The sequence below is a fragment of the Phasianus colchicus genome, chromosome 10 (genome assembly GCF_987193195.1).
Source record: "Phasianus colchicus chromosome 10, bPhaCol1.hap1.1, whole genome shotgun sequence".
NCBI classification, from domain to species: Eukaryota; Metazoa; Chordata; class Aves; order Galliformes; family Phasianidae; genus Phasianus; species Phasianus colchicus.
The window spans coordinates 16573156-16595513 of record NC_143445.1 but is presented as its reverse complement, the minus strand read 5'-3'; the positions used below and the strand labels follow the sequence as shown (position 1 = coordinate 16595513).

The 22358-nt window shown below is 46.1% G+C and overlaps 1 protein-coding gene across 3 annotated transcripts; it reads right to left on the bottom strand.

Moving 5' to 3' along the window:
- Positions 1 to 65: 65 nt before the first annotated feature.
- On the bottom strand, positions 66 to 19483 carry EIF2B5 (eukaryotic translation initiation factor 2B subunit epsilon). Of its 3 annotated transcripts, none has more exons than XM_090147472.1 (19): positions 19009 to 19483; positions 18319 to 18456; positions 17458 to 17842; positions 14516 to 15089; positions 13428 to 13552; positions 12562 to 12747; positions 12292 to 12469; positions 11165 to 11245; positions 10364 to 10441; positions 9977 to 10289; positions 9190 to 9335; positions 8764 to 8902; positions 8201 to 8299; positions 7461 to 7568; positions 7165 to 7255; positions 6272 to 6395; positions 3980 to 4105; positions 2445 to 2555; positions 66 to 1495 (listed from the first exon to the last, which is right to left on the bottom strand). In XM_090147472.1, the coding sequence occupies exons 4-19, from the start codon at positions 14795 to 14797 to the stop codon at positions 1430 to 1432; spliced, it is 2253 nt and encodes a 750-aa protein (XP_090003598.1). In that variant the 5' UTR covers positions 14798 to 15089; positions 17458 to 17842; positions 18319 to 18456; positions 19009 to 19483; the 3' UTR covers positions 66 to 1429. The 3 variants fall into 3 exon arrangements, with proteins under 3 accessions (XP_090003598.1, XP_090003599.1, XP_090003600.1); XM_090147473.1 differs by having other exon boundaries at positions 17725 to 17842; XM_090147474.1 differs by having other exon boundaries at positions 18319 to 18452; positions 19009 to 19030.
- Between the last annotated feature and the right edge of the window lie 2875 nt (positions 19484 to 22358).

Below are 22358 nucleotides of genomic sequence, written 5' to 3'. Positions count from 1 at the left end.
AGCTTACCTGTAAGCCCTGCTTAACTATACAACAAAGACACACATAAACAAACCAAGCAGGCCAGTATCACCAGGATAGTTTTTATTTGCTCCCTGAATTAAATAATGGCAGATACAGAAAACTCAGATACCATTTCCCCAACATTTACAAGGCTGAGTTTGCACTGTAGAAAACAAGCAGTTATGCACAATCCTGGCAACTGGTAGTGTGAGTGCACAAGATGGCCCTGCAGCATCAGTTTGGAAGAGGCAGAACCCCCAGCCTCCAGCATCCACTGCTGTCCCCTCACTGACATTTGTGGCACCATGGAACGGCCAAGTAAAGATCCTGAGTGGGCAGCTCCAGTGCTTATTTCCCCTCCCTCTCATGGGGTTTATTCCACACTCCTCCTGAAGGGGCAGAGGCAAGGTCAGAATACCCAACTTATAATCCACCTATGAACAGAAGCTGCTCCTGAAAGCAGCTGGTTCAGTCAGTGCCCACAGAGCAAAACACAGGCGTAGCTGTGCAGCAGGAGGAGCTAGACATCTCTCTCCTGTTTTATTAAAAAATTAACCAACAAACAAAGAAACAGACACTTCTAAAACAATGTGTCTGCTAAGCCGGGGATGCACAGAAGGCAGATCGCACCTAAGATGTAGTAAACTGTACAGCATTTCACCGAGCAGTGTGCATCTGCTATTAGCCAACTCCTGTTAGGGGAGCTGAGTTTACACCATCCCCTATTCTAAAGAAAGAGGAAACACATGTTATAACCAACCCTGCTGTGCAACCTTTCTTCAGATCCTAGCACAGCAGATGGCAAGAGGTTCTCCCTTTTGTAAAGATCACAAACACCTTCTGGACTGCAAAGTGCCTTGGGCATCCTGAAACAACTAACTGTATCTTCTCAAGGCACAGGAACTCTGGAGTCCTGCACTCCAGATCCTAATTCACATGCTTCTACTTACCAACCTTGCCAGTGTCTCTTCAGCAGGAGTTCTCTTAGCTCCAGAAGCAATGACTCCCAATAACTTAGCTGTACGACCACTCTTCCACGACCCGAATGGTTTGATTTACAAGGATGGTATATGCATTTGCATTTATTTGCTCCTTTTGTATTAGTAACAAGGAGTTCCCAAAAGATAGCTTACAGTATACCGTATCCAGGCTCCACAGGGATTCTAGATGCCATTGCCTCCTGCTTTTCCCATATTGTTTTTACACTGTGCTGCAACCATCCAACATAATGTGCCACTAGGCAAGCAAGGGAGGCAGGGGGGAGGGAAGTGGCAAAGTTGGGAATGCACAACACAATTAGTGATGGGATTGTCAGTCACTTTGATGTCAGGCCCCACAACTACACACCATGCACTGGCACTGATCTTGCCCTGCCCACTCAGCCCAGAAAGGCAGTGAGTGTGCCTCTTCTCACGCCAAGTCACCACATCAGTCTTGGTCGCCATCAGACGACTCTTCTTCTGCCTCCTCCAGCCACTGGATGAACTTCTGAAGCTGCAGACAGAATGAAATGTAACTGGGTCACAAGTGACAAACAGGTGCTGGAAACACTCAAAAACTATACTGTGCTGTTGTAAGTACTACTACTGCATGTAAGAACAGATTCACTGGATTCCTCCAATCAGTTCCCACAACATTCTGTCAGATGACAAAAGTGTGAGAGTTTTCCAGAGCTCAAGGGAGGAGAGATGACAGCAATCCCTTAGCTAAGACATTGGAAGCTCTGCCAGAAGAAACCTACTCCCTCATATATTGCTAAAAAAAGGCAGCCTGTTTTTACCTTGAATAAGCAGCTGAAAGCATTGCTGACCTATGCTACAAGTTAACTTTGCAAAGACTTTAAACAAAGCTGCAGTTTCTCAGAGATATCTTTCTTCCCTTCCTCCTCTTACCATCCATGGAGGAGGACTGGAACAAGGCTCAGCCAAACTGCAGCATAAAATTCTGTCTGATGGAGGGGGGAAGTTATATACTCCTTTGCAACGTAAGCCAAATGAAACCACTCACTACTGTAAATGCTTAGAAATATATGCAAAGGGGCTGGTGAGCCAGGAATGAAAGCTTCAAAGGAATTGCATGGGGCCAGCAAACAGGGCATTGGCCTAAGGCCCATTTCAAATGGGTGTTGACTTAGAGAAACTGTGCTGCTAGTCCAGAAAGCACAGGCTTCATACTACAGAACCCACTAAAAACAATGCTTCTCTCCTCCTACCTCCATTCTTCATCAAAACAGGATGATTACAGCAGAATGCACAGAAATACCCTTTTTGGACAGCAAAGCTGCACTGTTCAGCATTTAATACACTGGTGAATTACTGGCCTACCATGCAACGGCAGCTGCTCCACAGAAGGTGACAGTGGCACTGAACTCAATTCAGCAGTTCCTTCTAGAAGCTGTTACAACACACACACACACAGTAAACTCCACACTTCTGGGACTTACCCTCTGGTTTTTACGAAGCTGCTTTCCCTTGTCAGATGTGTCCCGCAGAGAGAACCAGTTGAGAATTACATCTTCTTCCAGAATTTCCAGCTGGTAAAATGTCATCAACACCTGCATTGATTAGAAAAGAACAAGGCTCTTTATAAACTCTTTTGGGATGAGCTCACATCCAAGCTCCAAGTCTACATATAATTTATGGCTCCTAGCTCCATCTTTAACAGAAAACAATCCCTTTGTTTCATTTTGATTTTGATGTTAAAAATAACTGTTTTTCCCTATTAAGCTTTATGCTCCTGATAGCTGGATGCTATGACACGTGATGAGTCAAAGCTCAAACCCCATCAGCTTCAGTTCTGTGGTTGCCCACAGCTCTCAAGCATACCCTGCAACAAGAGGCCACAGAGGGTGTCATCAGTTCAAGATGTTGCTTTGGTTCTCTTTTTAAAGCACCGAAAAACCCATCCAATGAAGTAGATCAGACCTGCCCCAGGCTCCCTCTTTCTGAGGGTTCTCTCTTAAAAGTGCCTTATGGCAGGTGTCAAAGCAATTGGTCGTTTGACAGCTCAAACTCCTGCCCAGTGCAGTGAGGGTAAGATGCAATCATTCTTTCTCAGGGTGCCTTTGTGCTGTGGCAAAGCAGGCACTTTGCAGTTGATCTCCTTGTGGCAGAGCACTGACAAAGCTGGCTGCCAGCTCCAAACATAAAGTGTCACTTCAATTCTCAGCCTCCAGGGAAACCCAGGCTCCTACAACAATGGACACATGCCAAATAATTGCTATAATTCAATGACATTTTGCCTCACCAAACCTCAGGGTTTTGGCTCTGATCCATGCTAAGTGCTTTGCCGTTTGCCAGAAACTCTGGTAGTTGAAGTTAGGATTACTTTTTTTTTTGGGAAACCAGGAGTTAAGCAAACCTTATGAGAGCTCCTCTGGAATAGGCAGGGGCTACCCTGAGACACTGGTATGGGAAAAAACTTTCAATCTAAATCAAATACTCTCAGTTTGAAAGGGCAGAAAGAATGTGTGGACAAAATATTTGTAGGTAGGGATATACTGAACATTCTAAGAAGCAGGAAGATAGGTAATAAGCCACATGTCAGCTTTTCTTTATTTCCAGTTTCACAACTAGGTTGGTCACAATAAATTATTTTCTTATTCCCAGCATTGCTTATTTTGTACTCTAAAGTAGCATAAATCATCTGCAGTTAGATCTCAGGCATCACAAATAGACAGAGGTGTATGGCCTCAACTCTCCACACAACACCACACAAGGGCACGTAGGTTAGAAGCTGCAAAGTAACAGCTCACTTCAGGCTTCATGCCAGTATTTAATAATTACCCTCAGCTGTGCTCAGTCATATGCAGACAAAAAAAAAAAAAACAATTGTTACAGCTAGATTTTCTATACACACTCTCCAGTTGAGACCCCAGTTCCCTCCCCTCTGAAGCAGACAAGCTGATGATGTGAACAAGATGCATTTCATCACAACTGCAGCAAAAACAAGTCCTCAGAGCTGGGAGCAGATACTCACTTTAGCTATTGATGTGCAAAGACTGTCGTGTTCCAGGAAGAATTCCTCAATGGCAAATAAGGCATTCAAGTGATCTGATGAACGTTTTATGTAGTTCTTAAACAATGGGGTCCAGTTCTTCAACAGCTGCAGGGAGAAGATACAGAAGTGTTCAAGGGTTCCTGAGCTGTGAGATAGGTGTGTGTGCTCAGCCCAGCTTCTCAGCTGTGTTGCACTGAGAAACTGACCCAGAACAGCATTTTACAAAACTCTTCAGCTGACCAGTTAATGTACTTGCCCTCCTCTGTCCATTAAACAGATGTCTGCACACATGAAATATAATAACAAGACCTAGTTTTACCAAATAACCTTGAGAACATGTTAGCGTTCTTGGTTTTGATTCCCTGACTGGAATACTGGATTATCGCAATAAACATGTTTAACAGAGCCTTCAAATCACTTCAAGGCAGACTGATGCACAGGGGTATGTACATGCTCTCAAACTTTCCACCCAAAAGCAGCTAACATTTTAGTGGAACTTCCTTTTGAAGCAGAAGAGCAAATAACAACAAAGATTAAAAAAAAGAGTGCCAAGAAAATTACCAGTTTCCACGTAAGCAAAGATCCCTTTGTTCCCTGAATGCACAATCCCACATTGTATACTCTTGCGTGATATTACAGAGAGGAAGGATCCCTACCAGAAACCTGAAGAGATGCACCATAGATGCTAGCTTCTGGGCAGTAGTGCAAACACTCAGCAATTACTAATACTTCGATTTGAGAAGCCCACGCACTAGCTTGATGAACTGCTAAAACTGCCTCCCTGAGATCTTTTTAGACACCCTCACCTACATAACTTTGTTTGATACTGCACCAGTAACAATAGCAACACAGCAACTGCAGCCACATTCACCCAAGGTGTGCCTACAGTCTGGGAAGGGTCATATTTTCTGTACCATCTCTGCTTTACAACTTGTACAAGAGCCAAACAAGACAACTGGTACACTTCAAACTGGATAACTATTTCTCAGACCTCTACATCTCATCTGAAAAATACCCACAGGCATATCCCTTTACAGATGGTCATTTCTTAAATTGTTGCAACACTTAGGAGCTTCATATTCAGGAGCCAGCACTTCAGAGCACATACTGTGGTTTCAAGTCAAATCATACATCATAACTATGGCATTTCCACAATTTCCCCATCTGAGCTGTCTGAGACTGCTCCACCATTGCTCTTGCACAAACAATCCACCTTCCTTCAGCATCTCCTCACCAGAACTGAGCTACAAGGAGATTAAGAAATGTGATACAGATCTCCAAAGTCTAGTAGGCTTCCAATATTCAAGACTCTCACAAGTCAAGTATTCCCATCTCATACAAAATAACTTTGCTGTATGTAAGCTGTTATAAGCAGATCTCAGCCTGATACAACTTTGACTGAAGCCATTATAGCTGCATAGCTACAAACTTCAGCTACATTTTCATTATGCACAAACCTATACCAAGCAGTGCTTGGAATTCTTAGGATGTAAATATTAGTAACTTAAAGGACTGCAATTTTCTGACTAGGCAACTACAAGTTGTTCACTACTCTAAGAAACTTGGTGGCTATTTTTTAAACAGAAGCATTTGGAGACCGAGCCTCATGTCTACGCCTAGGAAGATTATGCAGCAGATCCTCGAGGAAGAGATTAAGGAGCATGTGAGATGTGGAGGTGATCAGAGACACCCGGCACAGCTTCACCAAGGACTGATCATGTCTGACCAGTCTGGTGGCCTCTCATGATGGAGTGATGGCATCAATGGACAAAGGAAGGGCAACTGATGTCATATATTTGGATTTATGCAAGGCCTTTCACATGGTTCCACACTACTTCCTTATTTCTAATTTTTCCGACGCCTTGGAAAAGATCCCACTGGGAGAGGAGAGCTCCCTGCTGCCCCAAGGATAGGACTTATGATAGACTGGAATCAGGTTCCTGGAATGCGGGCCCATAAAGACAACTCTATTAGTCCCTCTCTGATCTCTTCTACAAGTTATACATTCAACTACCACATAGAAAACAGGCAATAATCAGAGGTACTGAAGTAGAGCTCCCCACATTTGCAGTCCAAGTAGAGTTCCATCAAGCAGGTACAAAAATTTCAGCTCATTTTTACTTCTTTAGAAGACAAAAAGGCTCACAAACTTGAGGAGTTCAAGTGGCTTCAGGCTTAAGAAAAAAGACTTAGCAACCAGGAAGTACCTCAGGCAGACTCCTACACACCAGAAGACAAGCCCCAAGTAGAGTCAAATGGAGCAGCACTCACAGGAAGTAATGCTGAGAAATAGTTCTGGGAGTCCAGGTTTGCATCCAGCTGCTGTAATGGGAACTCCAGAATCACTTTACTGAGCACCTGCATCATCTCACTCAGACTGATGTTATATGCATACCTGCAAGGAAAAAGGCACAAAAAATTAAACAAACGTTTCACAGAATCTCATCTTTGCAGATGGTGGTTCCTCACAGAGATACAGTGGAAAACGTAAGTCAAATCTTCTGCTCTTTTTTTTTCTTTTCCCCCAGGTTGTTACTCTCCCTCCTGCATCCCCTCTCCCCCAAAAACAAAAAACCTACACCTTGCATTAACCTGGTGTAAGACCAAAAGTCCTGAAAATCTGCTATCACAGAGAAACAAGCTGTTGCAGGGACAGCACCCTCATGTTTACTAGAGTGCTGCATGAATACTGTTGCGCAAAAGAAGGAAAACAGGTTTGTATTTAAGAAACATTAGGTAAAAGGCACTCTGATTACATGTTCCAGACTTGCTGCTGTATAAAGACAGTAGACAAGCACACCGCAGCACGGTTTCAGCTGCAGGCAGCTGGTTGAGCTCTCCAGTGCAAAGAGCTGCAGTTCCTGCATGAACTTACATGAAATTGGTGCTAAGAATTGGCTTACTCTCTTTTGGTCTATAGTTACTTAATAATTCCACCTCCTGTTACAGAATTAGGGCTAGTAAAGCTCAATGATTGAGGAAGCTATAGATGCATTACCACCTATCAACATTCAGTCATAATCTCTGATCTACATTTCTCCTTCTGCAACACCGGCAATATTAATATGTAACAATCAAATACAGGTATCTGTGCGACTTCTCAATCTGCTGCAAAACACAACTGCTCAGGATAACATACAGTATCTTCACAAGGGGACACTCACTTGAGAGAGTTGATTTCCAGGACCAGGTTGTCGCAGGAAATGTTTTCTTCTTCACCCCTCTGTAATGTACCCAGAACCTCATTCTGGAAAACTAATAAAAGAAAGGACAGGTAGTTCAACAGGTCAAGGAAGAAGGAAAAAGGTGAGTTCTTCTTTCCCCATTTTGTCTGAATCCATTTCAAACCCACATTAACTTCACAAAACAAAAAAAATAAAGCATCTCTGCCAAAAGAGGCAGCTACTACAAGAAAGTTATTGAGTGCAGTAAGCTTGTTCTCAACAGCCCCATCTCTCACCTTTGATGTCGTCTAGCTGAGGGGATGCTGCCCGACTGTCTGGCTCCTCAGAGCCCATGCTGAGGTCGCTGTCTGACTCACTCTCTTCTTCCGAAAGCATAGCTGGGCCTGATGAAGAAGAGAAGACGGTATTCAGTGCTCAAAAGCTGTAGTTGTCACACGTGTAAAAAAACAGGTGTTGCAGAGAATTCATAATTGAGTCAGCAACTATCTGTCCTTGCATGGAATATTTTACTTACAGGTCCAGATGGCTAGAATTGCTGCAGAGGAAACACTATAACTGGCACTGGGACAAGGGGACTTTATTTAAGAGTCTGCAGACAGACAGCAAAGGACAGGGACAGAAGCAAATGCATCTCATGCAGACTGCTGACTCATTATAGAGCAGTGTCAGCACTCTGTCACTAGCTGGAAGAAAACCAGAACCCAGGACAGAGAAAGCCCATCCCCTCTACAGGAAGATCTGGTAGCCCATAGTGCGCCCTTCAGAGAACAGACAGCTGTGTGCATTTATGCAGGTGAGCTATCTGTCGCAGAGCACAGGAAGAGAGAACCCAGCTCATCACTTTCTATGTAACCTCTCATATCCACACACAAATCCATTATCTGGAAGCCTGACTGCTTCATGAAGCCCAAGCGTTATTCTGGGAACTATAATCAGTGTTTCACTCAGCAAGTTTGCTTGACACTGAAAGTCTGTCTGTCCATCCCCAGGTTAACCACAATAAACTCCTTCTCACCCCACAGGCTCTGTCTCTGCTCTTCATCATCTTCATTTTTGTCATCTGCTTTCCAGAGATAGCCTCTGCCTTCTGAGCCTACATCCTTTTTGTTGTAGCCTGAAAAAGAAAAAGCAATTAAAAGGTAGTTTTACCCAAAAGCAGGTCCAATACCAGTTAATTCAAAATACACTAGTAAAATTTGCATTCTACTGCTCCTAAACACTCTACGTCAAGAGACTTGATGTAGAGTCAAGTCCTTGCACACAGTCCAGGTACAAGGACATACATCTCACACCTTCCTTGAATGGAACATCTTTTTCAACTTCAGCTTAACTCCAGGAAAAATGGAAAACAGCTGAGTCCACACAGATTTTAGTGCTGGGATACAAGGCAGAACACCCCACAGTCCCCCTTCCACCAAATATCCTTGCTTGACTTACTGAAAGCACATGTTCCAAGTTGAATGCAGTGTTAAGTTCCTGCCTGCAACTGCAGAGTATAGAACAAGGAAAAGACTCCCAGAAGATGAAGGGTAAAGTCCTTTATACGTCCCAAGAGCATGGAGCCAGAAATACTCGTACCTTTCAGCTTCACTTTGCTCTCCTCCTTATTCACACCAGAATCATCACTGAACTGGTCGTCATCCTCCTCCTCCTCATCTGGTGGGTGTAGAGAGATCACCGTGCCCTCTGAAAGAGTGATGTCAGGACCAACAACCACCTGAAAAATACACGCAACCTATCTCAGTGAAGTAATACCCTGACTGCTCCTTTATCCCTCCATCAGAAGGGAGGGTAGCAGCTCCAGAAAGGCTATTCCAATGGAGGGTCAGACAAACAGAAATGAAGACAGCACTGCTAGACCACATATCAAGCTACTCTAGCCAATATGCTTGAAGGAAGAAGTGGGAGCAGCAACATTCCACCACCTCTCAGAAAATGCCTGGAATAGCCCTGTATTCTGGTATGGTCAAGGAAAGTAGAAAGCAAAATAGAAACATAGCTTACCTGTGAGGAGAGGACACAGTGAGGTTTTAGCTTTACTTTCTCCTTCACTTCAACTTCATCACAGATAACAGAATGCTGGATCTGCACATTATCTGCTATGTGTACTCCATCCCAAAGAAAAGCTCCATCCAACATGACTTCATTACCTATTACACAACAAGTACAAATACTTTGAGCAAGGCAGACTGCTACTCTCCTACAGTACTGAGTTCACTAGTAAGCATCTTACTGAATCTAGGACTAAATGCCCTTGATGCATAATGAATGTTAGATGAAAACAAAACAAAAAAAAGCAGCCTTACAGGCCTACATCCACTTCTTACCCAAAGCTAAAAGATCAGTTAGATCTCTGTGGAGAACAAACAAGTTGACAATACCAACTGACATCTTTGTTTCGTACAATCACAGCCAACTCACAAACAGAAAAACAGATCCAGAACATGAAAGCGGACTACCATGTAGCTTACAAAAACAGGGGCAGATATCCTTTATTTGTAGGATTTGGGCAGGTAATAATTCTAGATTATTAAACACTCTCTACTGCATTAAACATTCTCTACTGCTAAAAAGTCTATTCACACGCAGCACCTTTCACTTTTCAGCATCACTACCATACCCTGAAAATTTGTCCTCCATGAGGAAACAAAGCTTTTCTCCTTTCTTCCCACTGGAAGTCCTTGAAGTATCCAGCATCCTTCCCCAGAGCCACATGCACTCGAAAAATAAAATCCCAACAACTTGTGCCCTTATCTGGCATGCCATGCACACTCCCCATTCTCGTACTCACCTATCCTACAGTTCTGTCCAATAACACTGTTCATTATTGAGCAGTTGCTGCCAATGACTGTTCCCTGCCCAATGAGAACGTTCTCTTTCAGCATGCTGCCATGACCAAGGCTAACATCCACTCCCCGGTAAATGTTGTGTTTAGAATGGGTATAACTCTGATTCTTGTCATCAGTGAAGTTCATCTCCGGAGTCAAAGGATAAACCCAGCGCCTGATGATGTCAGAGCACACAGCTTCATACATTAGTAGGTTGCATATGTGAGCACCATACTCTTCTGTCGTTACATGCATATGGATTTGGTTCCCCAGGATCTGGAAACAGGATATGTCAGAGGATTCTCTAGTCCAAGGTAACAGGATCTCCCTTGTAACATTCCTCTCCTTACCTCCTCATTCACTAACAGACCACGCACAAAGTCATCCCGTGTCTGGTAGTCAAAATTGTCTGTGAAAAGCTCAGCCACCTGTCAGGAATAAAATGTAAAGAAGTAATGTAACTACAGAAAAAGTGGCCAGGGAAGTCAGTTAATTGATGGCTACTCAATGGTTCTCAGAGAGATGACCTATGTGTTATAGGATAGTAATGCTCTTGCCCTGAATAAAGCTTTGATTCCTGCTGGTAGGAGTGCTGACCTTCCCATCTCTTCCTCCCTTCTTAGGATATGAGCAAATTCTGGTTTTCAGAATATGCAAAAAATATATTTAGCACCTCCAAGCTGTCCACCTAGCCTTGATTTGTAGTTTTACTTCTAAAGCAAGGCTTGAGACCAGCCTTTTAAGATTTGGAGGAAATACTACCAAGCCTAATCTGGAATAACCCTGACTCTTAGCCTAACATGGTACCAACTTTCACGTATAAACACTTTCACAGCATAGCCATCAACTCTGCTCCATACTTTGACTTCACTCCAAGTGAAATTGCTTACTTTCCAGCATGGTTTCATTTTGTGCAGTTATCCAATCTACTGATGCACGTACTGTTTAGCTCTGCCTGGGCTTGAGCATGGAATGGCACACTGAGCTCTTGCAGTCAGCACAGCAGTTCTACAAGATCCTAGCTCAGCCACTGAGCATGGCTGGGAGTTCTGGTTTCCAAACTCAGTACAACAAAGGCACCCTCTACCTATCAGCAGTGCCAAGGAAGCAACGCCAATTGAATTTAGGATTCTCTGATGGGCAGAACTCACCTGTGGAGAACAGATGCTGATGTGACAATCCAGCAAATCATGGCGCACCTCAACATTTTCAATAGAGTTCTGAAACAGACTCTGTAAGGGGAAAAAATTCAGATGATCTGAGTGTCTCACTCAGTACTGAACCCCAAAAGGCTTTTACAGGCCAGAAGTATCATATTGATTGAATTCGTAAACAAGGTGCTGTTCTGGGGATCAAAGTAGTCTACAATCAACACTGAGACACAAGCTTAGCAGGCACAGCCTGGTGCACACAGCTGTGCATCAGTCAGCAGGGACTGCCCTCATCCTTACACAATGCAGTTCTGCAAAAAACAGCTTGCACATTAAACAACCCCTTTTCTTTCAGGAGGCTCCTTATCTTCAGTTGCTAAAAACTATAAATGTACAAAGAAATAAATCAAAATGCAGTATTCATAGCTTTCATACCTCCTGTGGATTTTCACAGCTTTTTTTCCCCTTTTTGATTTCAGGCAATGATTTGTTCATTTGAAGGTAAAAAAAAAGTCTACTGATCACTGACTTGAGGATGGAAGTGCCATATATTCATAGTCTTAATTCTGAGCTGAAAAACATCTATTTATCTCACTGGAGAAAATACCTCCACTGGTATTTTGATGTTAACTGAGATGTTAACTGAGCACTTAGCTACATTATTAGCAGAGCCCATAGCTTTATAAGGAAACAGTACAGATAGAAGAGGTGAGTAGTACTACAACTTGCATCTCCTCTAATTCCACTCTGTGTCAGGCTCAGTGTTGCTTAAAATGGATTGTGTATGGCAGTAGCATAGGAGATCTATATACTACTGTCATAAACAAATCATCTGTCAATGCAGATCATCCACCTCCCTCGTCTCACAAAGCAGAAAGGATTCTAACTGAATTTTGAGAAATGTCTGCCCCATCTTCAAATGCTAAAATGAGTCCCAGCACTATTTCACCAAGCCTTAAATAAAGTTAAAGGAAAAAAAGCCAGTTTACCAAGAGTTACTTCCTATCATCTGCTCCTCCAAAAGAAGCAGCAAGAACAGTTTCCCAGCCCTCACTCAAGGAGGATTTCCTTGGGGTGGGCTGCTTCACTAATGCAGCCCTTTTCCACCCTTCAGCTTCCAGACGCACCATGGGAAAGCGGAAGCGTTTCAGTCCCTGGGTTCTCTGATAGTGAAGGACACGGTTTGTGGCACTATCCATAGCAATAACAATGTCATCCTCTTTGCACCTGGCATGGTGACCAGGTGAGGACTCCTTGAAAATCATCGTCATCACAGAAACATTCTTTTCCATCTTACGACGCAACCTGGAAAAAAAAAAAAAAAAAAGAGGACAATTTTAAAATCACTCTTCAGACAGTTAGAGCCCAGACAAGCATGAGCTGCTTTCAGCACCTACTTGTGCTCTTCCAAGGCTCTGGATACATTGAGGTTGGATACCACATCCCCAGTGACGAGAATGAAGTCAGAACGAACAAGGGACTTGGCATCAACATCTCGCAGCACATCACCGAGGGAGCGGTACAGGTCTGAAGTCACAAAGCGCACTGTGTTGGGAGAGGTGTGGCGGCACCACTTGGATCTTCTAAAGGACAGAAATACATCAAAAAGTCATTAAAAGGTTATTTCCTATAGACAACACAGTAGGACACAGTTCCAGAACATGGCACATCTGTAAGTGAATGCACAGAGAATTCCATTACAGTGAGCCCTCCATCCACACGCTTAGGCACGTCCATTTATGTGCAGCAGATGAACTGAAGAACATTAGACCAAGACTGAAGCTTATGGGAATTTAAGAAACTGGACTTTGCTAAAAGCCAAGTTTGACAATGGAGAAATGAAGAACGTTACACACAGCCCAATGTTTTATCTCTGAAAACAGTACAGGAAAGACCGTATGCTTCCCTTTAGCATGCAAAGCTGCAGAAAGCAGACAAAGGTGCTGTCGGACACACCTGCCTCCATAAACTTCATTACACATCAAGACAGGATGTAATGAAAGGGCTGCTACTGCAATTTACACAGCCAGCCAGGCAACTCCTACATTTAAATGCGGTCCCCAAACACTCAACCTTTTTAAAACACTGAACCACCACACCAAGAATGGTCTTTTTTGAAATGTGTTAGGAGGCACTCCTTGAAAGGCAATCTATAGCACATGGTTTTTAGCAGAAGGATCAGTGTAATATAAAGCCTTTGAGATTTGTTGGAGGATAAGAATATATTCCACAATAAAGCTAAAAAGGAAAAAGAGATTCTTACTGTAAATGCTCTTTTATCTCAGCTGACTTCCAACAGCAGAAAACAAAGGTTTCTTCTACTCCAGTTGCTGTTAAGAACTCCAAGGTATAATCAATCATGGCCACATTTGCCATAGGTAAAAGAGCCTGATAAAAAGAGAGAGACAGAGAACTGAACACTGTACCTCAGCAGAAGAAAGTCCCTCCCAACTTCAGGACATAAGACTACCAGCAGTTTCAAAAAAAAAAAAAAAAAAAATCCATGAATAACTGCATTACCTCCTTTCAACCAAAATATTCAGAGTGGGCCTAAACAGTGAGAACTGGTTTTTGATGTTCTGTTGGGTCAGATCCTCACTTCACAATGAAAGGCATGAACAAGGTAAAGTTATCACATACAAAGCTCTTTAAGAGGATTTAAATGAGACTAGAAATAGAAAAAATCCCAGCATACCAATTCCCTGACTCAGGCTTCAACTGTTACAAGAAAAACCTGTCAGATGTGAGTGATGAAGCCTCAGGAATATGCGTGTGCAGAATACAAAACAGTAGGAAAAAGAAAAAAGACCCAATGTGATGCAGGGTAAGTATTCCCTTGTCTTGATACTCAGTTCATGCCTTTAAACCAAGTCACTGGTTTACAGCTGAATGCTGTCTTACTACATTTTAACTCTTTTTGTGATGTTTTGTTCAAGGCTTGATGCTATGAGGATAATTATGACAACCACAAACATTTAATTAGCAAATTAAGGGTACTGAGCTAAGGGTACTAGTTCAGACCTGAGCTCCCTGGAAGCACCCTTTCCTTCAACACACGGCTTTCTGATCCAGGTAACTAAAGTGCTTTCCCCATCCATTTTGCCGTCCGTATTATTCCACCCACAACGAAGACTTCACTTATTTCTTTAACAACACTGCGCGACCCGCCTCTCCCTGACATACGGCAAAGCCATCACCACCAGCGCAGCGCAGCCTCCCGAATGTGGCCACTGCCCCTTCAGAAAGAAGAGAACTGCCGGAAGCATCTGGGCCCGACAGCAGCCCGAGCCCCACCGGGTACCGCGCACCCTCCCGGCAGGGCAGCGGGCGGAAAGGAGAGGGTTTCCTCACCCGCGGACGGTCTTTGGAGATGGGGAAGAAACGGCGGTTGAAGCTGTCGGCGACCAGCACGGCCTGGAGCGGCGGCGGCGGCTCCTCCTGCGGCTCGGAGCCGCGGGCCCCACCAGCACCTGCACCACGCTTCGCGGAGCCGCGGGCCGCCATCTCCTCACGCTGCCACAGCTCCGCCTTCCGCTTCCGGCTCTGCGCCGGAAGTAGCGACGGGAGCTCGGCGGGCTCAGAACGCGAGAGGTGTGGGCGGGCGGCGCACGCGCAGTGCTCGCATCTCAGCATGGCAGGAAATGGTGGGCGTGTATTTGCTCCATGCGGTCACTTCGCAGGTGGCCAGCAGGTCGAGGGGCGCGACCCTGCCTGTGCTGGTGAGACCTCAACGGCAGTATCACGTCCGGATGTGGAGTCCTCGGTGCAGGAGAGGCATGGAGCACGTGCAGAGGAGGGCCACAAAAATGATCCGAGGGATGGAACACCTCCACGGGGTCAGGCCGAGAGGGCTGGGCTGTTCAGCATGGAGAAGGGAAGGCTCCGGGGAGATCTGAGAGCAGCCTTTCAGTGTCTAATGGAGAGGCTATAGGAAAGTTGGGGGCAGACACTTTAGCAGGGACCGTTGTGGTAGGACAGGGGGAAATGGGCTCAAACTACAGGAGGAGAGATTTAAACTGGATATAAAAGAACAAAATTAAAATATGCCAGTGCCTCACCACACTTGAGTTGCCCAGAGGGGTGGTGGATTCCCCATCCCTGGGAACACCCAAGGTCAGTCTGCACAGGGCTCTGAGCATCTGATGGAGCTGCAGATGTCCCCGTTCAGTGCAGGGAGTTGGATTAGATGCCTTTAAGGGTCCCTTCCAACTCTAGTGGATCTACAGTTCTATGAAGTCCCTTCTAAAGTGCTTCAGCATCAGCCTCATGCTCAGAAGTGAATTGCTGCATGCAGTACTTAGAGTAGAAGGCACACCCTCAGTTGAATCCGTCCTCTTCCATGTCTGTCTGCTGCCCACTAACAGCACTGCTGTCCCTCTTGCCAGCACTGAATGCTGCAGGACCTTGTGCTTGCTGTCCTGCACCCTACACTTCTGCCTCCCTCACAGGGTGGGCACTCAGCTCCTGCCATGCTTCCTTGCTGGCCTCTCTTGGCTTCTGGTTCTCTCACTTGCTATAACCCACTCTGCCTGCTCTGCTTCTTGCTGCTCTTATCTGCCAGCATCTCTGCACCCACCTACTTACTGACCAGCAGAGACCAATCTGCTCAGGACACTTGCACCCACTCCCTCTGAGATAGGGCTCTTCCCCAGGGTGAAACACAGCACACACTTATCAGCCCACGCACAGTGTGCTCTGCCCATTCTGCTGCTGAGAAAGTAATGGAGTCATAACTCAGAGTGACAGTGCTGTCCCAGTGTTATCATCAGCCTGAGCAACACCTGTGTCTGAGCAGTCTTCATTGAGCTGTGAATGGGAAAAGATAGTAATAAATACAGCATCTCTTTTCACCAGTTGAACTGCATATCATGGACTGATTTAATAGAAAACAACTCTTCTCTATCTCACAAAGGACTCTGTGGTATTGGATATTCCCTGCATTTTCCTTAGCTGTTAAGATATGGTGCCATCTGCCCCCGGATACTTGTGACTGAGCCCATGCTGTGCTTTATGTACCTTGTGACTGAGCTGCTTGACCTTAGACAATGGTTTAAAATAAAGCAGCAAGGATGGACACAGCAATAAAATAAAAATGATCTGTCCTGGAGAAATAAATTGTTCCCATTCTGTTCAAAAATAGGTGTCTGCATCCCCTTGGAAATTCTGTTGCCACAGCAAAGAAGCTAACCCCTAAAAAAAAAAAAAAACAACTCTAATTGTTACAACTTGAGGTGGTAACCAAGATGTGGATTTGTCATTGCCTGAAGGCAGGACAGCATCTTCCTTCCTGGCTTTGTAGCATTAAAGATATAAACAGCACCAGAAATCAGGTCTGATCCAGCCTGCACAGCCACTGCCGATGTCAAGACTGGACACACAGAACTTGATGGGACACTGAGCAGATTATCTGTATAATTGCATCCTGTTCTCCACAAATGAGGAGAATTTCCAAGACATTGCCCTGGTAAATTGGCAGGAGCAAAGGAAGGCAAATCAGTGTAATTGCTAATGAATTGAACTCAAGAAAATCAGCCTGATAAATATTCCTCAGGCTTTGCAGAAACATTTCACGTTGGTTTCAGTGAGGACCTGCAGGCCAGTAGCACTCACATCAAACACTTTTTGAAAGCAATATAACTGCAGGGGAGCTTTTAAAATTGAAAATAGCTCATGGAATCTGAGATGAGGCTGTACTGGGTTAAACTGAATGTCCACCAAGCCCAATATGCTGCAATAGTTGGGCAGGAGGTGGAAGAAGCCATGAACTGTAGGGCTTTTTCCTACTCCTTCACCCCTTAGAGCATCATGAAAGAACATCCAGCAGCTCTGGGAATGATAAACTGTGGGGATGCTCTGCTTTCCAGAGATCCTCCTTCCAGCCTCTGCCCCTACATGAGTAACTCTCCCCCCCCCCCCTCCCGATCACTTGGCATCTCCCTGGCTTCTCTCTCTGCATAGAAAATGCTCTACAATGTATTGCTAAGCCTTGTCAGGCAGCTCCAGATCTGGTCTTATTTTAGACATCTTAGAGCCTCCACAACCAGAGCTGTGTCAGGGGTTCCCAAGGATAGTGAGGCTCACAGTGAGGAGGATGACAGGAGGTCTGCATGGAGGAACCATGTACATAGCACAGGATAAGTTTCCCCTCGCTAGATGGCACATTCTGCCTGGTGGCCAATGCATGTCAGAGGTGATATGGGGCACCTGGTACAGGTGTCTGACACCAGGGCCAACCTGGGCTTACTCACAATGGCTGATGCTTGCTTGCCAGGTAAAGAGAGGGGTCCACCTACCTGAGCTGCCCCAGAGCTGCTCCTACCCCTTCAATAATGAGCAGATGATGGAACATGCTCACAGCATCCAGCCCTCCTGCATGCTGGAACAGCTCTGTTCCTGTCTCAGGATTTGCATGAGCACCAAACAGAGTCTTGCAGGTAAAAAGAGACCTGCAGACCACAAGTAGGTCAGCAGAGGTGAAGCCCAGACTGACTCTGCTCTGCGTCCCAATCCTCCCACATCCTGGGCTCCAGCCAGGCTGGCAGCAGTAAGCGTTGACTCACAGGCTGTGCCTTGTTCTTTGCTCTTTTGTCCCCCTCTGTTTCTCAGAAGCAGGTTTCTGCCAGATGAACTGCTGGGCTTCATCCACTCTTAGTATCCTGCTGCTCCTTTGTTGACAGCCTTGAAAAGGGGAGAAAAAGACAACAACCCACCCAGTCAGCACCTCCTGGGGTTATCACATGTCATAGGATGCTGCTTGCAGAACTGCTTGGTAGCTTTTTTCACTAGCAAGGTGCTGGGCATCATTCACCTGTCAATGGGCAAGATGCACTACTGCTGCCACAGCTCCCTGCACCTCAGTTGCCCTCACCTTGACTGGGCTGTAGGGTACACTGCCCAGCAAATCTGCATAGTTTAGCTGAGTTTCCAACCCTTTACAAGCATTGCCCCAAACCTCACAGCATTCTTGCTTTCTCCACATAGCCTCTCAGCTGACAACAAACTCCTAATGTGGCTCTTGAGCAAAGAGCATGTGATGGGATGCCCTGCCCCATCCCATAGGATGTCGCTTCCATCAACCCTCACCAGTTGCTTTCCCAAGAAGCACCAGCTTTGGGTGACAGTGCTCATATCCAGCTGACAGACTCATGCTCTACCTGGTGTTCTTCTGGTACTGCTGCTTGTGCTTTGGCTCCATCCTTTACTGATTCACCTTGCTGGTCACTCAGAGACCGACAGGACTCCAGGCATAGAAGGCACAGGCTCCTCCTCACTTCTCAGCAAGAACACCCTGTCTGGAGAAAATGAGTCAGCAGCCATCTGGCTTGGCACATGCTCCTGGAAGCAGCCACCCTGTGTGACCCCAGAGGCTACTGAAGGCTGAAGAGTGAGATGGGTTTCCCATCAGAGAACACAGCTGGAACCATCATGGGAACCAGTGCTCCCAGTCACGGGGAAGAGGACTTCCTTTGCACAACACCAGGAGATCACATGGGGAAGTAATCAGACCACATGAGTTGAAGGGTTTCCTCCAAGTTTTATGGGGCACTGAGGCAGAGCTGCCTTCTGTTTTCTCAAATAACCCTTCTCTAGTTCTGAGCTGTGCAGATTTCTAAAGCAGAATAGCCCTTCCCAAGCAACTGTGTGAAGTCAGCTCAGAGAGGGTCACCCTTTGGAATTAAAGCAATGGCTGGTAGGAAGCAACCTGCAGGCTGAGCCAGGGAGAAAAAAGGCGTTTTCTTTGGTGTTACAGTAGGAAAGATTAACACGGTGGAAGTACAGTACAAGAGCGTAACAACAAAAGAACTGGCACAAATGGAATGGTGTTACAAAGGAAAAGCACTCACCCATCTCCAAAGATCTAGGTTCACAGGAAAGACTCCACAAATGAAAGATCTTCAATCAGAGATCTTTCCCCAGTGGCAGTCAGCCCTTAAATGAGGTCTAAGAGAGGTGCAGCCAGACTCCACCCCTTCAGGTTGCACAGATGAATTGCCTTCACCTGTGCTGACTGGGTCCTTTCCCCAGGTGCTCAATCAGTGGTTCAGGCTGTGACTCAACAGTTACCATGCATTTGGAAAACCAAAGGGCTGAGCAAGACACGGAGCTTGGCAACCATAGTCTTGGGACTGGAGGGATTGAAAGGGAAATGTCAGTGTTATGGGAACAGGGCCTGGTGTCACTTGCATCACGAGAGGGGAATTTTTGGTGCTAAGTCAGAGCTGCAGAGACACGGAGGGAATCCCCTGGATTTAAAGAGCCAAGATGGCTGAGAAGGATAACACAGGACTTCATTTGAAGATCTGCTCGGCTGGCTCCAGCTCTCTCCCACCCTATGCTGTGTGCAGATGTTGCTCTGTTCTTGCTGTTTTGCTCAGCTGGGGCTGCTCCCCATCTCCTGTGCAGAGGGCAAGGTTTTTCCTCATCTCTCACCTCTGCCAGCGGAGGAAAAGGGCTCCTGAAGCATCCTCCTGGAGTTCAGCCCTGGCCCTACTTGGAGGGGATGCCAGGGGAGAAGGAACCCCTCTGCTGCCTGCTGCAGCCCCAGATGCATCGCTTTGGGAAGGAGGCAGCCCCACTTCCCAGGCAGCCCTCTGCCAGAAGCCTTTGATCAAGGCATAGCTCCCTGTGTGCTGCTCAGAGCAGAGCCCACATTTCCTGTAACCCTTCCTTCCCTGCACAGCTGGTTCTCTGCAGGAAAGGCGTGTGTATCAGAGCCCCTCATCCAAGGGCTTCATGTTTCCACTCCGCTGCTCATTTTGTTTTAGAAAAGCTTTGTGTTGGGGCTGCCTTAAGATCTAGTGAAGGCGAAGGGGAACTTTCTCAGGGAGAGCTCTGCAGCCTGCTTCCATCACATCAAAGCCAGCCAGAGGTCACATTATCTTGACAGATGTTGTACACTACAGATTTGGTTACTGTACTGATGTTTCCCATGGAATCGCTCCAGCACTTCTTTTAGTTTGTCAGAGATATATTTCAAAATACAACATTGCAGAAAAGCAGAAGGAAGCAGCAGATTGATGACCTTTTCCTGGTAGTGCAGAAGTGCTGGCTCAAGTTGCAGTACTACCAAAGAAAACAGAATATATGGAAACCAGACAGAACTCAAATCTCTTGGATTGTCCCTGGGAGCAGCTTCTCCATCTCCACAGCTACAGCACTACTTCACATGCTGGCTTTGATTCCCTAGAAAGATGTACAATTTCTATGTCTTTTCACCCTTTGAACATGGAGTGAAGCACTGGTCACCATTCATAACATTTGATTCCTATGCCTGGAAATTATCAAACTTGCTTCCGGCTTGACGCTGTCACCTGAGAGGAGATGAGCTCCACAGGGCAGGAACACGATGCTGCATGCTTGGCCACAGCAAGTGCTGTAGGTATGGAAAGAAGATGAGCCCAAAGGCATTGCAGCTGAGCTGACTCAAGTCTGATGCAAGAAGAGCCTGGATCCTGGATCCCTGCACGCACAGGCACAACTCAGATCCCCTACAGCTGGTAGCAGACAGAGCATCTTACCCACATGTGAGGCTGGAGTTCAGCCAGAAACTTAGTCTGAACTGTCTCATCCCTGTGTGTCTGCTCACAAGCAAAATGTGCTTTAAACCAACTCTGCTTTCCTCTGTGCAAAATGCTGCACGAGGAAATAGAGCAGGCCTTGGCTTTTTGTACAGACAGAAGCACCAGGATTCACAAGGCAGCACTTGGGGTTGTTCTTCCCCTTTCAGGAAGAGCTGCTGTTATTTCAGAGCAGGATCAGATGGTGGCTGATGTTACCTCCCTCAGACAATGAGGTCTGATTGCTTGAAAATGCCAGCAGGTTATTTTCCTTTATTTCAGTTTTCCATTGGTTCAGTCTTCTGCCTTTAAGAGGAAGCCTGGTGCTGCTCACTGATGGGGAAGGTTTTTCTTCACAGCAGTGGTTTGGGACCTTGCTCTACTTTTTATATGCAGCAACTCTCCTTCGCCTCTCCCACATGGTTTCCAGCAGTCATGTGTTTTATAGATGAGAAAAGGAGCCACGGGATTAAAGTGTGATACACATGGGATGATGGAGCAAGCTGGTGGCTGAGCACCATCCTATTCAGGAACAATGCACTGGAGGACGTGGTGCTGGTGCTTCTCATTCTTACGTCCCACAGCGCTGTGCTCTCAGTCCTGGGACCACAGCAGGGCCAGTCTCTGGTTGTCAGCATTAGACTGGGCTTATTATCCTGAGCATTGCCACTCCTCGAGCACCATCCCAATCTCTGTCCTGCAGCATGTGGCAGCACAGTGCTTTGTTTCCAGCTGACCTGACGAAGCCCTGATCACATGCAGCAATTTTCCTATTGGAGGCTGCAAAACGCCTGGGGACTGCCTGTATGCAGAACGTGGGATGGGCATGTGACACTGCTCCATTTGGCAAAGCAAACCTGCTCCAGACATATGTTTCCCCATTCTGGGATTTCTGTAGCTTTAGCAAACAGCCCAAAGGTTTCAGACCGCTCAGGGGTTCTTCACTGCAAGCCTCACCTTGCCTGACCCATGCTGGGGCCCAGGCTTTATTCCAAACCTCTGGGTGTCCCACAGCCCAGCTGATGGTGGACTCTTCATTTTCCCAGTGGTGGAAGTGGTGGTGCCTGCCTGGCACAGAAGGCGAGTTCTGCCTGCAATTGGTGACATACTGTGACCGCATCCTGGGAGCCAAAGGGAAGGTCACACTGGCCATGTCCTGGTCACCACCACTGCTGCAGAGCCCTGGCATCTCCAGAATCAACATTCGGATCCGAGCAGTGTTCTGAGGGGCTGTGCCCTCCCCTCTGGGACAAATGCTGCACCTCTCGGATAAGAGGAGTTCCCATTCTTACTGCTGCGGAGCAACCAAAGCTGCTGCTCCACATCTGCAGACCATGGATGGCTAACAGCCAGATTATGGGTACAGATCCCAAAGCCAAGTGCTGGAGTCCCAGCCTCCAATGTTCATCCAGACTCTGCTCCGGCCTTTTACTGTTGAGCTGTTTGGCCTTTCCACTGACTTTGTCAAGTAAGCAGCCACATAACCAGCCTAGGCTCGAGCCTGACTTTTCCTCACCACACCAGCAAGAGCACACAGGCTCTGCCTCAACCTATGCTGCAACCCATGCTGCTGATTTCCATCGATTACTCATTAACTGTGGGTGTGGAGCAAGCTGTAGGAGCCACACAACTTGCTA